General features: G+C 40.7%; 1 protein-coding gene across 3 annotated transcripts in view; it reads right to left on the bottom strand.

Annotated features, from left to right (window-relative positions):
- Window positions 1–792: 792 nt before the first annotated feature.
- unc5db (unc-5 netrin receptor Db) overlaps window positions 793–20,331 on the bottom strand; it is a 215,426-nt gene continuing 195,887 nt past the window's right edge. For all 3 annotated transcript variants that reach the window (XM_056376423.1, XM_056376421.1, XM_056376422.1), the window contains 4 exons: window positions 17,942–18,091; window positions 13,902–14,066; window positions 10,818–10,996; window positions 793–7,446 (listed from right to left, as the gene is read on the bottom strand). In XM_056376423.1, the coding sequence (XP_056232398.1) occupies window positions 7,185–7,446; window positions 10,818–10,996; window positions 13,902–14,066; window positions 17,942–18,091 (756 nt within the window). In that variant the 3' untranslated portion in view covers window positions 793–7,184. The remainder of the gene's footprint in view (window positions 7,447–10,817; window positions 10,997–13,901; window positions 14,067–17,941; window positions 18,092–20,331) is intronic.

The raw sequence follows: 20,331 nt of genomic DNA, 5'->3' as shown, positions 1-20,331 counted from the left end.
TCCTACTTTCATACCTGCATTTAGCATCAAAAACGCCCTCTGAAGCAGAGAAAAGATGCTAACTACGCTAACCGCCCTGATACGTCTGCTAGTCTCTGACTCTGGGTCTGACTGAGGCTCAAACGTGCGGCCAAATGATTTAGTTTAAATCAGATATTTCTCTTCTGATAACAGAAGAGAGAGAAACTAAACTTTTCCAACAAACAGGACATATGTTTCCATGGATACAGTGAGGTAAGCTGTGATCTGCACGCCTCTTTTTTTTTTTTTTTTTTTCTCAGCCAATGTTTGTTTACATTTTGGAAAATGAGGTGAACTGAATGATTTATTTTTAAGTTCCTGTTTGTTATGTACCATTGATGTACTGACCGCTATCACTGCATCACTGACGGAGGAGCTTCTTCTTTCTCTGGTTTCTAATCAGATTCATGGAGGTTTATTTGTGGTGGTGTTCTCATGTCCGTGTGTTCAGCTCTGACTGAATCGTGAATCAGATTTTTGTCTGATGTGAGTTTCAGATGTTTTTGGTAGAAAATGTGAGTTCTGGATGTTGATGTTTGATGACTTGTTAAATGATCTTCTTCATCTGGTTTGGTCTGGAGATCAGTTTGAGTGTTTTTATAGGATATGTGAATAAACGTAACCAGTAGTATAAGACGTGAGGAGCCCCTTTTATTTGTTCGTTTCTGTGTGGGGAGTGATGAGATCAGACAGTCACATAATAATCCACTCCATGTGAATTACATGATAGCTTCACAGCATAAGGCAAAAAATAACTCACATTTACACAAGTTGAGATCTTTCAACTGTACATTTATTTCCAAAAGGCTGCATATACATTTGCAAATTCTACTGTACAGAAAACATCCAAAATGTCCATAATTATAGATACAATATACCACAAAGCTGCCCTGGCATTACCAAACATAGATGTTCAGCACTAGAAAAGCTCTGCAGTCTATTCAATATTATAATCTTAAATACTTTTCAACTAATACCTTTAAATGTATGTCAGTATGATTAATTGTTCTTTTTTTTCATCCCCATCTGTACTTTACAACATTCACCATTTACAGTAGTTAAACAAGGCACAAGAATAGTGATATGAAGCCGAAGGCCATGCGTGAAGCAAAAAAGAGCATGGGACCGACCAACTCAGGTGACAGAATATCATGGATGCAACAGTGAACTGTTTGAAACAGGGTTAGTCTTACACCAAAGCATTATACATAGTGAGAATACGTCTGTGTGTGTGTGTGTGTGTGTCTGGTGTGTGTGTGTGTGTGTGCGTGTGTGTGTCTGAGCTCACTTTTAAAAAACAGAATTTCAACACATTTATGAGATACAATAGACATAGCTGAAACACATCCAGAATGCAGGTGAATGCTGGGTGTGATGGGGTGTACAGCACAGACGGGATGCTCTCGATGCAACATAGGCCACCGCTAAGCGTTACAAAAGCACACATTTCCATTTTTGACACTCTTTGCTTGCAAGAATGAAAGGAGAATCCAGTTAGTCACAATTAAAGAAACAAAAACTAAATATTATCTTTTCACATTCTTCACTTACCAGCTTAAGTTACATAAAAGGATGGATATAATTTGATTAGCAATGCATAGAGATGATAAGGGGGAAATCAACATGGTTCTTTCACATACAAGTGACATATTCAAAATCACTGTATCATTCCTGGTGAAATACTGAAGGACAGTACATTGAGAAATTATGTTGCAGCCTTATGCATCAAATCTACACCCACTACCCCATAATGACAAAATGCAAAGTATTCAGACGCTTTGACAGTTCAAATTTAGCTCAGGTGCCTCCCATTTCTCTTGATCATCTTTGAGACGTTTCTACTCTTTGACTGGAGTCCACCTGCGGTAAATTCAACTGATTGGACATGATTTGGAAAGACACACACCTGTCTATATAAAGGTCTCACAGCTGACAATTCAGATCAGAGCAGAAAACCAAGACATGAGGAGGAAGGAGCTGTCTGCAGAGCTCAGAGACAGGATTGTGTTGAGGCACAGATCTGGAGAAGGCTATACGAAAAAAATAAAAATAAAATAAATCTGCTGCATTGAAAGTTCCCAAGAGCACAGCGGCCTCCATCATTCTTAAATGGAAGAACCGGGACTCTTCCTAAAACTGGGCTAACTGAGCATCCGAGGGAGAAGGGCCTTGGTAAGAGAGATGAGGTGAGTCTGTATTATCCTGTCACGCACTAGTTGTTGCCATTGTTACAGCCTGACTGTTTACCGTGATTACATGTGCGGGCACCTTGTGAATAACTGTCAAAATGCGTTGTTTTATACAAGCTATAGGTACATTGGTTTAACACGCACACATTATGTAATGTTATCAGCTGATCTTTACAGTAACCTTCAGCTGCACCCCTGCACTCAACACAAACAGCAGCTGTGGTGATGAGAAACCATAAAAACAGTGACGTTAACTGCATTGATTTAATACCTCAAAACGACCCGACTGAACGTCCGAACGTCATTTCTACATTTTTTTTTTCTCTGAAGTGGACCTCTGGGCTCCCGACTGGGTCTGGGTATTGCCACTGATTTTCTAGAATGGATTCAATTCTGATTCACAAGGCGCCAATTCTATGTGATTTTTTTTTAGTTAGAGATATTTCAGTTATAATACAAATTTTGCTTGGATAGGAAATTCTCAGAGAACTAATGTTGTAAATTTGACCTCTAACCTGGTCGGGTGTTTTTCAGCAGCAGGGACAGGGAGACTGGTCCAGGTTGAGGGGAAAACTGAATGGAGCAAAGTACAGAGATATCCTTAATGAAAACCTGGTCCAGAGTCCAGGACCTCAGACTGGCCTGAAGGTTCACCTTCCAACAGGACCTAAGCACACAGCCAAGACAATGCAGAAGAGGCTTAGCGACACCTCTGTGAATGTCCTTGAGTAACGCAGCCAGAGCTCTGACTTAGACATCTCTGGAGGATGTGGAGGAGAGAATCTGCAGAGAAAAACGGCAGGAAATCCCCAAATCCAGATGTGCAAAGCTTGTTGTGTCATACCCAAGATGACTCAAAGATGTAATCACTGCCAAAGGTGTTTCAACTAAGTACAGGGTCTGAATGCTTTTATAGATGTGATGTTTCAGTTTCTCGTTTCACATTTGCAAACATTTCTGAAATTCAGTTCTCACTTTGTCATCGTGGGGGCTGATTGTAGACTGATGAATGAAAAATGAATTTAAAGGATTTTAGCAAAAGACCGCAAGATAACAAGATCTGATGGAGGTGAAGGGCTCTGAAAACTTTCTGAAAACACTGAAAATAGCCAACAGAATTTATACTAGAATAGAAACGCTGAAGAATTGGATTTGTAGACAGAAATGTAGAAAGAAATGAGGACTGTGGCTGGAGTTTATTTGGCCGACAGTAAGGATGACGCCTCTTTGTTCAGGTTAATGATGGGAATCAATACCGTCAGTCAGTCATGGTTGGAGGTACTCATATGATTAAGTAAGATGAAAAAAATGGTCTCTGATTTCGTTATAGTACCCAATAGCGTTCCAAAAAAAACAATTCCCAGAATCCCCTTCTAGCTGACAACATAATACTAGAAAGTATCAGCACTGAGATTAAAGGACCACAGACTCAGATACTATGTGCAAGGAAGGATGCATGCCCAAGCCTATGAGTTAATTTGTACAACATTACTCATATCTAATCTATCTATCTATCTGTGGACAGAGTTGTGTGACTAGTAATCTTATTCTTTGAATTAAGGTATTGGTAATACTGGGAAATGCCACACTCAAACCGCAGGGTTCAGCCATGTTTACCATAAACACCCGCACACTCTTCCTAAGAAGAACATAAACCTGTAGGAGTCATTGCAGTAATAATGAACAAATGGTCGTATGGCATGATGTTTTATAGTGAAACAGTCGCTCACCAAGCTGGCGCATCATGCCACAACCTTTACACTTCAATTCTGCTTCTTTCTGTTTATGGAATGATTTTTTTCTTTTTTTTTTTTACAAGATCAAAAAGGAGCTAAAATCTGAGGTGTTTTATATCATAAAGCTAAAATATACCCTCAGTGAAAAGTGCTCTATTTGCTTTGAAGATAGGTTATACAAACACAGACCTACAGTTCATGTGGCTCCCCGACTGTGACCAGTGCTGCCAGATTTATATATATTTACAAGAAAAGGGAAGTATAGTGTTGCCATGGATCCAGTCAGTTACTTTGTAGGATAAAATTGAGTCCCTTTTTATTTTTTTTTTTACCATATTTGTTTAGTTTGGAAAATTAAGTACACTGAATTTGCTATTAACAGTTCCTGTTGCAATGTAGCCATGGGTGCACAGGCAACTGTTACTGGATTATGTTGATACTGAAAAACAATCCTCTGCAGGCAAGTTCTGGAGTTACAAGTAGCATCTTTTTTTCTATGATTTCTAAGTGGATTTATGGCCGTTTACTCACGATAAGAGATGATGATATTCTCGGAGAGTGTAAGGCACACTGAATCTAAATGTCTGTGTAGCTCAAAATATGAAAACCCACCTAAATCTACTTTTACTTGCTCATTTAAAGAAAAAGTACATCAACTGGGTGGAAAACAAACCAGTCTGGCAACACTCTTTGTGACCTCCATACTCCATACACTGTCTCAAAACTGAAGGATAAATCTAAATGTTATTTTATCTGTTATCCAGTAGCCAGTTTATTGACACTTTATATCTACTACCTGCCTGGAATGACAAAATGTTTTCCTGGGGTGAAACCAACATAAATGTAATTATTCCACCTGCTGTGTCCCTCCTGTGCCGTGCTGCTCTGGACATACATTTAGTCTATTGTGCTAACATATAGAGAGCCAAGGTCATGCCTTCACAGCCAGGCTTCCCTCTGTTCCACTGGCTTCAGTAACTCAATGCAATCTCTCATTCAGCCTCTTTCTGAAGAAAGAAAAAAAAAAAAACAGCGTGTTCCTGAGGTTTACTTTCCAAATCAACATCCACAACAGTTGTTATTACAAAACTGAAACCATTGTGGTTTTAACAAAGTGAAACAATGATTACTTTGTGAGCACGACAAAAAACGACAGCTCTCATGAACACGTGTACCTCTCTCCTGAAGTCATTTCAACTGTTGCTGGGTACAATAACAAAACCAGAGTGAGAGTTAAGGGTTAAAACTTTAATAGTTTTCTAAAGCTACACAGATCAGAACTTGTTTACCTCAGTGACTACTTGCTTGATAATGATGCAATACATAAGGTCATACAGCACTATAGGTTTGCCAACTTTTCATTTACCATTACCTCAGTGGTAATGGTAAATAGACATGAATAGAGAACATTTTTCTGATATATTTCTGTTATATTTATCATTCTTTCAGTGTGATATGTGTTCACTGTTGATTTGAACAGAGATGTGACTGTATACGTTTCCATTCAGGGAAAAAAAAAGAAAAGTTTTTATCCTTGGTAGCATGGAAAAGTTGGTGTATCAATTAAAGGCAAATGCAACTCAGTGCAATGGAAACAGATTCAGCGAATGAATGATGAAGGATAAAATTATCATACTCAGTCACTTAGTCATGTCACTCGGTGAGACACTGGGACCAATGCGGAGCCTACAACATACTTTGAATTGATACAAGAAACAAACACGAACAGGACACCAGGAATTTCCCTTGTTCTTTTAATTAGGTCATGTCGTTGCAGCCTCTTGCTCTGCAGCGGTTTAACGGCACCTGACTGGAGAGTTAGCGCCACCTACAGCTCACAGAGGTGGATGGAGACATAAATTAGCATTTGCTTTTGCCAAGTTTCTGAAAATTCAGTTTGTTCAGTTTAAAGTTTGTGACACGTTCGGATGGAAACTCGACTTATGTGTTCTTTCTGACTCCGACACCATCAGCATTCAATTTCTATTTGTTTGTTTTACAACACGTCCAGCACATGTGCACGTGACCTCTGTGGCCATGAAATGTCAATGTGTGTGTCTGCATGTGTTGGAGATGAGGGGGGTGGGGGTGGGGGGTGAAGGTGGTTTGAGGAGGGGGGCAGTCGGGTGTGTCGGGGGCCTGATATGAGGTCTATGTGAAGAGTGTTAATGGTGGGAATTGGATGATAAGACGTGGCGATACGCTCCCCGCGGTGCCAGGAAATGATGTTTTACAGCTTCCTCCCTCCCTATCTCTTGGTGGAGCAAACTGTAATGAACTGTAATGCCACGGTTACAAATCTCACTCTGCCACATTTGCCACGACTACTTTTTTTTTTTCCCCCTCCATTCACACGTGAGAAGTCACCATCTGACTGTGCTGTCCTTCAAGGTTAAACTATATATTTTTTTTATTTTTTATTTATTTATTTTTTAAACTGGTTGTCTATCAGAAGTGCCAAATTTCCTACAGAACAAATCTTTTTTTAAGAGATGAAAATGAGTGAATTTCTAGATACTTGGCTTTAAAAGTTCACAATCACAACATTTAAGCAATCAGCAGCTTCCTTTAAAAAATATATCAGACATCAAAAAAGTAGCTTCTACGTCCTCATTCATTCTGTGACGCGGGGATTTTGAAAAAAAAAGAAAAAAAAAAAAAAGAAATTAGATCGAAACACAGGTGACTCTGAAATGATGCCACAGTTGTATCATCTTATTTGCATACACGAACCTCTATGCAAATATGTCCAGCTGCCGTGTGGACCTCTGGGAAAGGAGGGGAGATGGCAGGGGACCGTCCAGGGGGGAAAAGGAGCTCTCGTCTCTTCTAACACATTCATTAAATAATTGACTGAAGCGTTCAGGAAATAACCCGCTCCCCACCCTCCTCTCCCACTCACCCTCTCAGCTGGAAAGGAATATACAGGGGGGGGATCTTTAACTTCAAACAAAGAACAATTCAACTTAAAATGAACTTAAAAATTGAGTGAAAGGGCAGAAAGAAGATTTACAGTCGATCCTCAGACAGATTCCTAAAAGAGAGGGGCGGATCCACAGCAGGCGACAGCTCACCGCGACCCGTTGTGATTGGTCGGCACGTTGGCTGCTCGCACCGTCTACTCACCGACAACCTCATGACCTTCCAGCGGACCGCCGCAGTGTGTTGTCCATCACTGGCTGTGCGCGTAGACAGACATATGTTTTGTCAGTTTTTCACTCAGTGTCTCTCGTGTCTCTCAGCCTGTGTATTCAGGAGCAGAGTCCTCCGTCTTCTCACTCGCTAGCTCGCCCGCCGCACACAGGCTGCCCGCTTGTATATGATTGAAGTCAGACTCCGGCTCGTCCTGATCCTTGGGGGAGCTTTTGGAGTGGATTTTGCCAATCTCCTCGAGGGCGCTGGCTAGAGAGTCAAGGTCAGCAGTGTCCTGGTGGCGAGCCTCCCACAGGCTCAGTATGACTGCAGACGGACTCCGCTGCTTTGCAAAATAACCCAGGTTTCTGCAGAGGAGCACATAAAGCCGGATTAATGGAGACGGCGGGAGGAGGTCAGGGGAAAACTGTTTAATATTGGCCTCAGATATGGACAGAGTCCCTCTTGATTATGTGTTTATCTTGTAAAAGACATGAGTCAAACGCAATCTGTTGTATTTTCCTTTGAGAGTGCTGAGTGTGATATTGATGCGCAGAAAACAAAGCCTGTAGTTCCATAAAACTGTGGACGTTCAAGGATTTTTCTTTTTAACACAAATCCCATGTTAAGACCAAAACCAACAATGTGTTTGTGCATCTTTCAACACTTCAACTGACTCTTCCACCACGTCTGTGACAACCAGCCCCGAGCTCATTGGATCACCCTGAAGATCTTTTAAAACAGGTCACAAATACATGCTTTCATTTTATTTCATTTTTTAAAGGCTCAGTAATTTCCTAAAACAGCTGGACAGTGTAGTCAAACATTAATAATTATTAACACAGCGGTTCTCAACCTTTTCCGACTCATGGCCCACTTGAAAATCTTAAAAAATGTTGGGGGGCCAAAACCGACCCATTAACAATACTAGTATACGAGTATAAGATGTTGTCCAGCTGGCGACGACTTAAAGTTCCTATCATTGTCTTAACATCACAGTGATAGGCCTCCAGAGAAAACAAGAAACAAGTTTAAAACATTTTTAAAGCCGTAAAGCTGTCTTTAAAGATCATTTCGTTTTAAGACATTTAAAAACATTGATATATATTTTTTTCATTATTACATTTTACCACCGAAGCTGTACTGGTTTGCAAATGATTTGTCGGCCCACTTGCAATACCTTCACTGCCCAGCACAGGTTGGGAACCATTGCTCCAAACACTCGTGAACTCGAGCATTTCCAGCTGTGGATTAACACACATTTGGTCTTCAAGTGAGTATATGTGGCAACAGGATGATGAGTCTATGTTTCAGGCTGGGAAAAAAAAGAAGAAGCTGTGTGTATGTGTTCATGGTGATAACGGAACATTTCACCCAGTGCACCGCTGTGGCTAACTGATGTGTTTTTAATGGTTTTTGGACAACAGTGGAGCTCTGTGGCTCAGAGGAAGGAAATACATCAGCCACTGGATACATGAGCTCGCACACACACACACACACACACACACACACACACACACACACACACACACACACACACACACACACACACACACACACACACACACACACACACACACACACACACACACACACACACACACACACACACACACACACACACACACACACACACACACACACACACACACACACTACACTCAGCACTTGTTAATGGGATGCATTCATTTTTGGCTTCGGTCTTTTCATGGGATTTGTTGAGAATAATCACCAGACTCATCTTTTAGTAGAAGGACGCAGTCAGTGTGTGAAATACAACAATGAGTATGATGATTTTCAATATATAATAATATAATAATACATACTGTGCACAGTAGCCTTCCAAGATACAACAGATCAAATTACACTAAACAGGGAAAAATAATAAATGTTGCAGTAAATATGATCCACATTACACAAGTGACGAGCTGTTCTGACTAACTGTGATTATGGTGTGAGTGCAGTCCAAACAGGCTTGTGTCATCTTAGTCGTTTATCCATGTAGTGACTTATAGCGGTTTTCCATCGGAGAAATAACGATTGTTGAGACCAGAGCAGCTTTCTGGCTCAGCCTGGATTATTGTGGAGGTGGCACCAGTTTAATATTCATGCCAACAAATACAGCTACTATGACAACATACATAAATCTGTCTACTATCAGAGATGAGTCAAGTGTGTTTAATTATGTTTTTGTCTTTATTATGTAGTGTCAAGCCACCATTTATTCTGTGGTGGATCTTTTTTTTAATATCTCTGAGTTTCCTCAGCCACATAGGTGGGGAGTGTTATCTATCAATGAGCAGTAATGCTTTTTGACAAATTAGGATTCTTATATCATTTTTGCATCAGTGTGATGCTGTACTTTGATTTGTCGGTGGTTGCCTTGCCGCCACCTTAAATACCACAAAGTACATTTAAATGGTGTAAATGACATAATTGGAATATAATTATTGTTATGTTACTTTGGAAAAATTCAAATGATTAAACATTTTGATGCAAATAAACTTCACAGTATAGATAAATACAAAATAATTACTGTTTGAGAAATCTGTTTCTCAGGAGGTGTCAATAAAAGATCCAAGAGCAGATATTTAACATATGGGATCCATTATCGTGAGCATGATGGAAAAGATCTTATCTGTCAGGATTTACAGCTGATCACAGAATGCTCTGTAGAAAAATGGTTAACCACATGTCACACAACAATCTAAAAACATTTCAATACTAAATCAATATTAACAAAACCCACACAGGTCCTTGGGTCCCTTTAGTTGACTATTATTAAATGTACTTATCTGTTTAAAACTATAAATTAATTGAACACAAATTGGATTACCCTGGTGCTGTAAACACAACTATCTGATTTTACATGCAGCTAAAACAAAGAGTGTGACCTTTAAGTCTATTAAAAACATAATCAGTAAATATTATCATTTGAAAAGATGAATAATTACTGGCGAACACAGTTTGGTTTGGATTTAATTCTCAGTTGCTGCCAAGGTAAAGAAAAGGGAGCATGCTGCCGTGCCAATACAGCACAGTTCCCATCTGTGTCATGTCCAGTTGGAGGCAGTGTTTCACTGCCGCTCCTTGGTACTTTACAAGAGAAATAACAACAAGCAACATAAAAGGCTGCAGCCATTGGTCACATCAGGCTCAGTTCAAAGCCGTTCAAACTGGAGAGGAAAGCTTATCTGGATAATTTGGAATCCCAAAGGACTCTTAGATACCAGCGTCTCATGAATCATGCACTTAACAGGAGATTATAGCTGCCACAAGCTAAAGCCAAGTAAAGACAACAACTGGTCTGAGTCAATATTAGTACAGCGCCTCATTATAAATGCATATTTTTATTAGATAAAAAAGGGACAATCAATTTATAAGTACGTGTGAACATATACGTTAGACGATCTGGTCGACACTGACAGAAATGTCAGAGGTGCATTTGATTTTCGGCATTATACTAAAGAAGACAGACAACATCAGCAATGTGCTCTACAGTGAAAGAATCAGTCCCGTCACCTACTGCTGAGAGACACCGTGAGGGATAAAAGGTACCCGGCAACAAGCTGCACATAAAGCCACGTTCAGGAGGTGAACAGCACTCACAGGATTGTTATCATTCTCGTCAGTGTGTTCTCAGCGGGAACACACACGGAGAGAGATGGGTACACACACACACACACACACACACACACACACCATTCAGTCTCAGCGAGGATGCACATCATACGCTCACCGATCTAAGTGAAGTTTCTGGGCTAAGAGTTGCCAGTCCTTGCCCTTGGCGTTGGCAGTGTCGAAGGTGGCACAGATCCTCTGGCGGATGGACAGGGGGATTTTGAAGGCCTTGGGCCCCGTCTGGGACGTGATGGTGCAGTCTGTCTGCATAAAAAATGGAACTGACTCCTTTTCAGTCTGGAGGAAACGGAACAGACACAGATTATAATCAGTCAGAGTTGAGAAAGGATTTGCAAATGTCACTTTGTGCTTGTTTTAACCAGCTTGGAGAGCCAGATGGATGAGGTTTAGTGGGTCAGGACCATTCAGACAGGTGTGTTTAACATTTTAAAACACCGGTAAATAGTCTGTAAACAAATAAGACGAAGGCGGGGACATCTGGTAGAATCTGTCTCCTCAGAATTAAAGCTATATCTATTTTTTGAAAATCGAAAAGACAACCCAGCAAACTTAAAAAGTGGCTTTAAACGGCTGGAGTCTGGTCCTTTAGGTAAACAGAGGCTGTGGTCAGTATGAATTGTGATCAGTTATAGATGGATGGACCGACGGATTCCTCCAATGACTGGTTGGTTTGCAAACATAAGAACACCTCCTCTCTGCCACTCATCCGAACCACTCTATCTCAGCTCATTCATTGGCTAGCGCTGGTGAACGTGCCTCCATCTTACCTTCAAGACTACAGATATAAGATTTAAGGTAATTAAAAACTACTCTGAGACTACATTTCTCTCTTTAATCCCACAGCTTTACGTCCTGATGCTGGTACTTTGATTCTCTGTGATAGAGAAACAGCGCCCTCTTCCTGTTAGGTCCCATATCACAGTCCGGCAGGTACTCCACAACAAACAGCCGAGGAACATACAACCGCAGCACCACCAGTGGACTTATTTCTAGACTGATGTGCCGTTTCATTTTTATTTAATTGGCAGAAAATGCACATTTACGCCTTTGTTTTGAAAAGTTTTCATCCATATCCTGTTTAAGCACAATCTCCAACTGGCATTGGACTTGCAGTCCTCTTCTGCTCACTATTGACCATGAGGATGTGCTGAGTCGGCCAACAGAAACACTGACGCGCTCCGTTTGGAAATAGTGAAATCTCATTTTGTGCTGGAGAAATTTCACTGAATCCAAGGCTAAAATCAGCAGATCAACACTAGACACTGCACTGAGCGCAGGGTGGGACACGGAGCAGAGTGTCAATGCAAACTGTAGCGTACCTTTACTTATTTTAACTATGAATTCCACCTTAACATGAATGAAGCAGAGTTAATCCTCTTTCAGAAAAGAAGATGAGTAAAACTAATCAGGAAGAGTGGAGATGCATTAACTCTTTCTTTTCCATTTTTTTTTTTTATCATGGCTCGCTTTCAAGTCATAAACCTAACAGTTATTATCTCATTGGCCAGAGCTGAAATTGGCTGAACTTTGCTGCGAGCCATGAAATCGGTGTAATGGAAACGCACGAGATGGCACTGTCACGTTTTATTCCGAACGAGACACATGGGGGGAAAAAAAATGAAAAATTTAAATAGTAATCATCTCTTCAAATTCGTAAAAGGCTGTCTCACTGCGTGGCCTGTTGCCCATCAGTGAGACAGACTATTGTTGTTTTCTTTGCTAATGCAGAATGGAGAAAACTGGCATTAAGAAGCAATTATGACTTCAAAAATAAAAGCAAGTCTGTTACGGCCTCACAGTAACGTCAGTAAGACATGTGGGATGTATTCAAAGGAATTTGAAGAAAGAACATGTTAGTTCAAACATGAATTCAAACTTGATTTGTTTGAAAAAAAGTGACAGGATAACAATATGTACATGTTCTGTATATCCACTTTTTTCTATTTGTGTTAAAAAAAAAAAAGTAAACAATGAAAAAATAAAACCTCCATCAAAACAAACCTGAAATATATATATATATAAAAAAAGTTTTTACGCTTGGCTGAGGTGGAATCGATAAAACATCAGATCTGTGTGGAGCCATGAGGAGACTGTAACATTCCTCAAATGAATATATGAAATGAACAGAAACTATAATTCCATCATGTTTTCCACATTGTTTTTGTTTGATTGAGGTCTGACAGTCACACTCTTCTTCTTCAACCGTTTAATGGCACCCGACTGGAGGATTAGCTCCACCAACTGTGTCCCCAACCCAACTCATATTCACGGAACAGCAGTGGATGTAAACACTGATTCAAATTAGATTTTCTTTTCTCATTTTCTAGAAAATTTGGTAAAAATTTGAAATTTGACTCATGTTGGCGTAAAACAGCTGGAAAGACTGCTGAGTTGATCCAGCCTGGTCACCCACAATGTAAAACATTGTAAACTCTCCTCGTAATGATCACGTCTATTTACTGTAAGAGTCAAAAACAATGTGCGGATGATCTGAATTCATCTCACAGCTTTCATGTCCTCTTCCTATCTGACAGATCCATACTAATAATAAACAATAAAATGTAACTGCAGGGAATATTTTACCTGCGTCTCACTGCAACACCATATATTCAAGTAGCGTTGTGGCTCTGAGGTAGGACAGGCATGTCTGTTACTGGTTGTGAAAAAGCAGTTTGGTAAAATCAATATGTTACACTCTCTTCTGCCTTAACAACGACTGTCCAGGAGCTCTGGAGTGAGGAATTCTAACTCCTAGCTCCAGTGGAGCTGCTCAGTCTGACAGAGGACTGTTGTTGTGAAGCAGGCGAGGACAAATAAAGGTTAAAACATACACACACACACACATATACATACATATATATATATATGTGTGTGTGTGTGTGTGTGTATACAGTGGGGTCCAAAAGTGTGAGCCCACTGGGGAGGTGGTGAGTACAGTAAACGTGTCAAACAGCTGGATCTCTGTTGTCTGTGTTTAGCATAAATTTGTGAAGAAAGAAACAAAGTAAGTGTGTCCTCTTTTCTCTAATAATACTCAACGCAAGCTCAGGAGAGCTGGCCCCTGCTTTTCAGTGGACACACTCCAAGAAGGTTACTTAAAGGTTGAGTGAGAAAGTGAAGCACCCCTCCCTCCCCCCCCCCACCCACCCCCTCTCAACCTCCCGCAGCTGCAGAGCCTCACCTCGGCCACAGCCGTGTAGACCTGCAGAATCTGCTCGTGGCCTTTGACCTGGCGCACGCTGATTTTGCAGGAGAGCTGGGCGGTGGCAGGGCTGTATCTCTCCAGAGAGAAGGCACAGTGCAGGGGCTGCTGGTTGCTGCACCACACTTGGGGGAAGGAGAATTCCTGAGGTGGCAGAAGAAGGAGAAGAAGTAGGAGGGACATCAGAGACATAACTCACTACACAGCAATGTTAACATATGCTCAAAATGAGATGATTCAGCTCCTTGTCCTACATGTTAACGCACTGCCATGTGCACGGCCACTCGCCACAGCAGAATAAAAGGTAAGCGTTGGCTTTGAAGTCTCACCGATTCCACGGCTTGATACGTATATTTATTCGTGAAAGTAACTATTGTTAAAGAGAGACAGAAGATGTACTTCTATCATTTACAAACACTGCCTGAATCTCCTGTACAGTAGCTCTGATAGCAGAAGCAGCTTGCAGGCTGCGTACTGTAAGCAATATATGTGGGAATACTGGGGAACAGAGAAAAGATTGCCTTTGATGTATAATTAATTTCTGGAGAACGGGCACATCCGTGGGGAAATATCCTTGACCTTTGTTAGACATCGTCTCTGCCTTATCTGCATATTAAAAGTGACCTGTAAATGATTCCTAGTGAAGACCACAGCATCAAATGTGGCGGCCGGTGTGCCGACTGAAGACTTAACCCTCGTGGCTTTGATCTCGGCCGCCCAATGAAGCTCGCAGCAGCAGATAATGGAGTCCGGGGAGGGAGAAGGGTGATAGACGTCGAAAGCTCGAATGCTCCTTAGCACTAAAAGCTGACTTGATGTATGGCACGGCGCTCGGCTATTATTCTACACCTGCTCCACCAGAGCAGGTTCTCGGTGCCTTCCTGCCCGCCATCCCGAGACCCTCATAAATAAGGCCGTGGAGAGGGTGGGTGTCTTTGAAACACAGAGCTTTCACCCTGCATTCAGATCTTTAAGCACCAACAGAGTACAGTGGGGACACAGCGCAGATACACAACAGCATTCACCGACTGCTGCGGCGCGTTCGATCTACTGCCGTTTGCATCTTAATGCAAAACAAACAACAAGCTATTAATCTCAAGTCACGTCCGTCTTCATGATCCTCATGTGAGAAATGTGGGTGACAGCAGGATCCACGTTTTTTTTAAAGCACAAAATGCTTCCACACAAACAGGAAGAAAAAGCGAGCCAAAACCAGACGAATGTTATGAGCTCGGAAGAAATTATTTTCAGATTTGACTTGCCTTGTCTTCTTTGTCGGAGCATATGTGACAACAACTGGTACCAAAACATCAGAGCCTAACTGTCTGTGAAGGTTGTTTTCTAAAAACCCAAGGGGACTGATGCTGCGTCACTTAGCATCTGACTAGCTTAGCTGCAGTTTAGAATGAGCTAAACAGAAAAGACAGATAAATCAGAACTGTAACAGACGCCGAGTTGGACCTGATGGCTGTGTCAAAATGACATCAGGCTCTGATCAGTTCGTTATTCAGTTCAATTTAATTCAACTTTATTTGTAAGGTACCAAATCATAACATACATTATCTCACTTTACAGGGTAATGTCAAGATCTGACACTATTACAGAGTGAATCCCAACAGTTTCCACAATGAGCAGCACTTTGTGACAGTGGAGAGAAAAAACTCTCTTTCTTCATAATCAAGAAAATTTCAGTTTTTAAACTTTTTTCACTTCACATCAACATATCACTAACTGCTGAGGACAGAATTTAGAGACTCCACTGAAATAACCAGTACGTGTATTATCATTTATAGTCTAGTTGCACTTTTGATTGTCAAAAAATACATTTTTACCAGTGTAACAAAAAGGTTCATCGCATTTGGCCTCTAAAATAATAATAATAACTGTCTCCTTACAACCAGTTATTGGTAACTGTAGATACAGTGTTAGGAAACATGACTGTAAACAAGGGATAAATTATACACAAAGTATTTTGTAAATACTGGTTAGCTACAGGTACAGTAGTAGGAAACAAAACTGAAGGAAAATGGAGTTAACGTTTTTGTTCTTATTGTGTAATTAAAGGAGCTATATGTAAGTTTTTGCTTCATTCCTTTACTCACCAAGAGTCTGTCTCCAGCAGTGGAAACCTACACCAACTTTTTTTCTTCTACTGAAGTTAGCATGCTAACCAGCTAGCCCCGACCCAGTGGGACCGCCTTATAACTTAAAGCGAGTCGGTGTAGTGTCCAGGCCGTCCTGAAGAAGCAGCTGCTCAGAAGACATATTATAACGTCTTGTATCGTAAACACAACGATGGCTGAAGCTGCTGGGGAGTGAAACATCACCTTCACCATCACCACCACCCGCTCGCAGCGAGAAATCATGTTCGGCCGCAGAGGAAACTTACATATAACCCCTTTAAATAGGAAAAAGATTACAACTCACATACCTTATTTTTACTGTGTAATATAAAATACAAATTGTAGTTTCCCTCTCCCAGATGCGCTGGAGAGAAGCCTTTATCAAAAAGGGGCGCTCAATGTACCGGTGTGACTTCAGCAGAGACACCTACACTCCAGGGGGAGGAAAAACTAACATAATAATGTAATGCATTAATATAACATATAGATGTAGGTTGATCAAACACACCATCATTTTATGAGGTAACGAGTAATTAATATAATAATAATATTCAATCAGAATAAGGTTGTTAACACAACTTTCCCCAAACTTCAGTTTTGTTTCCAGTTCTGTACCAGTAGGTAACCCGTATTTACAAAGATAATTGTGGTGTAATTTATTTCTCATTTGTTATTTAATGTCCAGTTGTTGAGTATTTTATTTGTACCTGATTTATATGAAAAAATCTGTAAACTATATTAGCTCTCATAACAAATCAGTGTTTCCATGAAAAAGACCAAGCTAATGAATGGATTGCATTTATAAATGCAGACGTGATAACAAAAAATATTAAGCTACCCTGTATTAATTTAATAAAATTGATGATCAGATATAAATTAAATTAAATATGATCATTTTACTGAAGATGATGTGTGATCTGGGGATTTAGAAAGTACGTAATATTTTGCCCTTTTTTTTTTCTTAATGTGATGTTTTTTTCCAGTGACAGAGAATATTTATGATTCACAATAGTTGTTTGAAAATGGGAACTTTTAACAAGTAAGGTTATTTTGTGAATTCAAGAGGTTGTGAGATATCTGCATCAGTAACGAACATTTATTATTATTTTGGCATGATGACTCTGGCTGATGATCTGTAACGCTGGAGGCTGTTGTGTAAATGTTAATTACATTCACATCCTCATACGTTTCTACACGGTTTTAAAATGGAAATGCCCTCTCTCCAGACAAGCGTTTTAGCTCCATATCAGAAACAATCTCCAGCCCTGAAAATGCATACATACTGTATGTGACCATTCAAGTACACTGGGCATGCGCCAGCTGGTGTGAGCAGACTGTCTACTCTGCAGTTTAGTTAAGTGCAGGTTGGTTTCACAAAATACAATATGCATGATGAACAGCAATGACAGCTGTAGCATTAAAGTTCCAAATCAAACTGAACAACAGTTGCTAGCAAAAACAACGAGGTCAGTAACACTTGTAGTTCACGATTCATGTTGCTTTCACCACTTGTAGTCGAGGCAGATAAGAGCCAATCAGGGAGCGACGGTGGAAGTCTACGTCATCGTTTCCAAAGAATCCGTGTAAAACTTAATTCAGTGTAATCAGTCAAGGGTTCATTAATATTTATAAATATTATAATAGAAGGCATCACACAATACACAAAATCAGTATAGTACCAACCTCAGAATCTCTGACTTCATTAACAAAAAACAAGCACGAACACATCACAGCTCTGCTCTCGCTGTTTAACTGATCAGGGAACTTAAAGAGGAGCGCCACAGACGCGCCGCGGTAATTAGCTCTTAGCAGCAAACACAGGATCTTTACACATGAGCACTTTTGTATCCGATCTATGTTTTGATTTAATGTCTTGTCAGCTATCGCCATGGTTACCTGACATGTAGTAAAGGGTTTGATGCTCCACAGGAACTGGGGAACATCCTGGATGGACACCTGGAGGCTGAAGGTGTTCGCTCTGAAAGGCAACATCTTTGGCTCCTCGAGGAGCTGACCCCCTCTGGTTTTCTCTGCAGCCACCACTCCCTGGAGATGAAAGGAGAGGAGAGAAAAAGAAAAGGAAAGCCAAGGCAGGATAAGGGAGAGAATGGAAGGAAATGGGTCAGAAAGAAAAAAGGGGATGAGAGAAAGATAATATAGACAGGTGGTGTTAGAGAAGTGCAGGAGAAAACTAAGAACACAAGAACCTTCTCCTTCCCTTTGAAGGTACACCGCCTTTGAATATCAGCACCAACACCTGTTGCTAATCCTTTCCTCTGTCACATCCACTAATTGCCTCATCACAAATATTAACACAGAAACAGACCGCCAAGAAGTGACGTCAAGTCTCCGCTGAACAAATCCTACAACTTGTGCTCTCACATTAGCATCACATTTGCAGCCTCAACATGACAGATTGAAGCTTGAGTTTAATGCCGGGGAAACGCGTGCGTCGGGGGGGGGGGGGGGGGGGGGGGGGGGCAAACGTCCATCTCCCAAATTGAATTTGTGATGATGAAAGAGCACTTTGATCGTCGCTTGCAGGTATTCATCTGTCATCATTGTTCAGTGTCCCCAGACGCTGGGATGGTTCAGAGTCGGGCCCGTCTATCCTTAGCCATCTCAATCACAAAGGGAGAAGACAGGGAGCAGAGCTGTGACTAATGCAAGGCCACGCTGATTGACTCTGACTAAGTGTCCGTGTGTGCAGGAGCTGGTCTATGCAGGGGTGTGTGTACCGCAGCGTATGCACCGTTATGTGTGTGTGTGCATATTGTCTTCGCTGTCAGCGTGAAAAGTATCAACTGATGGCAAAATGCAGATGTAAAGACATATATCACAGGGAAAATGAGTGACAGTGAGAGAACTGAAGTATGGCGTTCCTCTTCTGCCATCCGCCTCTGTTAAACACCGAGCGGCCGGACAACCGTGGATTTCTTTGGTTTTCTCGTACACGTTTCTTAGCTTGAAGTCATTTGAAGCTGACAAGAAGCACTATTTGAAGTTTTCTGTAGATTGTGACTCTTCCTTATCCTTTGTCTGACGTGACTGATGTGTCTTAGATCATGTTTTACAGCTGAGGGAGTGCTGCAATGTCAGCCAATCATTTTCTGCATAGATAATGTGACCGTCGGATCGGTTGAATCCATGGTTTCCTTTGAAAATATCTGGCTCCATAAAAGAAATGTCAAAAGTGTGCAAGGAAATGAAAGAGACGTTAGCTATGACGTCCGAGTGAAAACGCAGTAAGACGTTCTGTTTCCAGCGCCATAGACATGTAGGATTGGGCTTTGTCCAATGTGATAATAGGCTGCTGGCTGATTTATGCAATGAGTTCTCGAGCAGAACTGCAACGATTAATTAATTAATTAATTGACAAAAATGGATCTGCAGCAATTGTGATTAATTAACCATTTAAGTAATTTTTCAATCAGAAATGTTAAAAATTCACAAGTTCCAGCTTCTTGAATGTGAACATTATCTGATTCTCTGGGAATTTGCGACAAGCATTTTTCACACGATTAATCGCAAAAATAATAAGTTGATTCATTAATAATGAAAATAACTATTTCTGGTTCTATTATTATGTAGAGCTCTCAAAACCTGTAGCAGGTGCCACCAGACAGACCTGGATTTCTTTCAAGAGGACCCAACTGTGGACGTCACGTCTTTACACCTGAGGTCTGTGAGCCAATGACTGAAAGGGTAACACAGTCCTCTGTATAAAAAAAAGTCTGCTATAAATAAAAATTCAAATTAAAGAAAGCCTCACAAATGCTGAAATGTTCAAGTTCTACTAGATATGTTATCTTCTGACAGCTGAAATTAACATGATCATTTTAACATTAGCAAGCTATAAAGAAAAATAAAGGATTGAATGAAACTGAGTGCTGCCTGATCTCCAAGGCTGAGCACCTGACCAATCCGCTGGCACCTGGTATTTTCCCTTGTCAGCTCCGTCTGCGCTCGGTGATGGTTTTAAAGCAAACCTGACAGCTTGAGGAAAAGGTCACCTCTGTCCTTCTATGGAGGAACTTTATTCTTATTTCCAACTTGCTGACATTAACATTAGTCAGCTAATGTTCTGTTGAAGATTAGCTTCTTGTACATGGTGATTTTATATTTATTGTTATGAAGTAACAGTACTGTTCCCTTTTGATCAAGAGCATGAAGCTAGAGTTAAAAATACTGGAAAGTCTGTTTTTTTTTTATTTCTACAGTTTATGTTTACATTAATAAAGCAGTGTGAGTGTAAGGCTAATGCATTCACCTAAATGACACCCTGA

Source organism: Seriola aureovittata, chromosome 5 (assembly GCF_021018895.1).
Source record: "Seriola aureovittata isolate HTS-2021-v1 ecotype China chromosome 5, ASM2101889v1, whole genome shotgun sequence".
Lineage (NCBI taxonomy): Eukaryota > Metazoa > Chordata > Actinopteri > Carangiformes > Carangidae > Seriola > Seriola aureovittata.
This window is presented reverse-complemented; position numbering and strand designations above follow the sequence as displayed.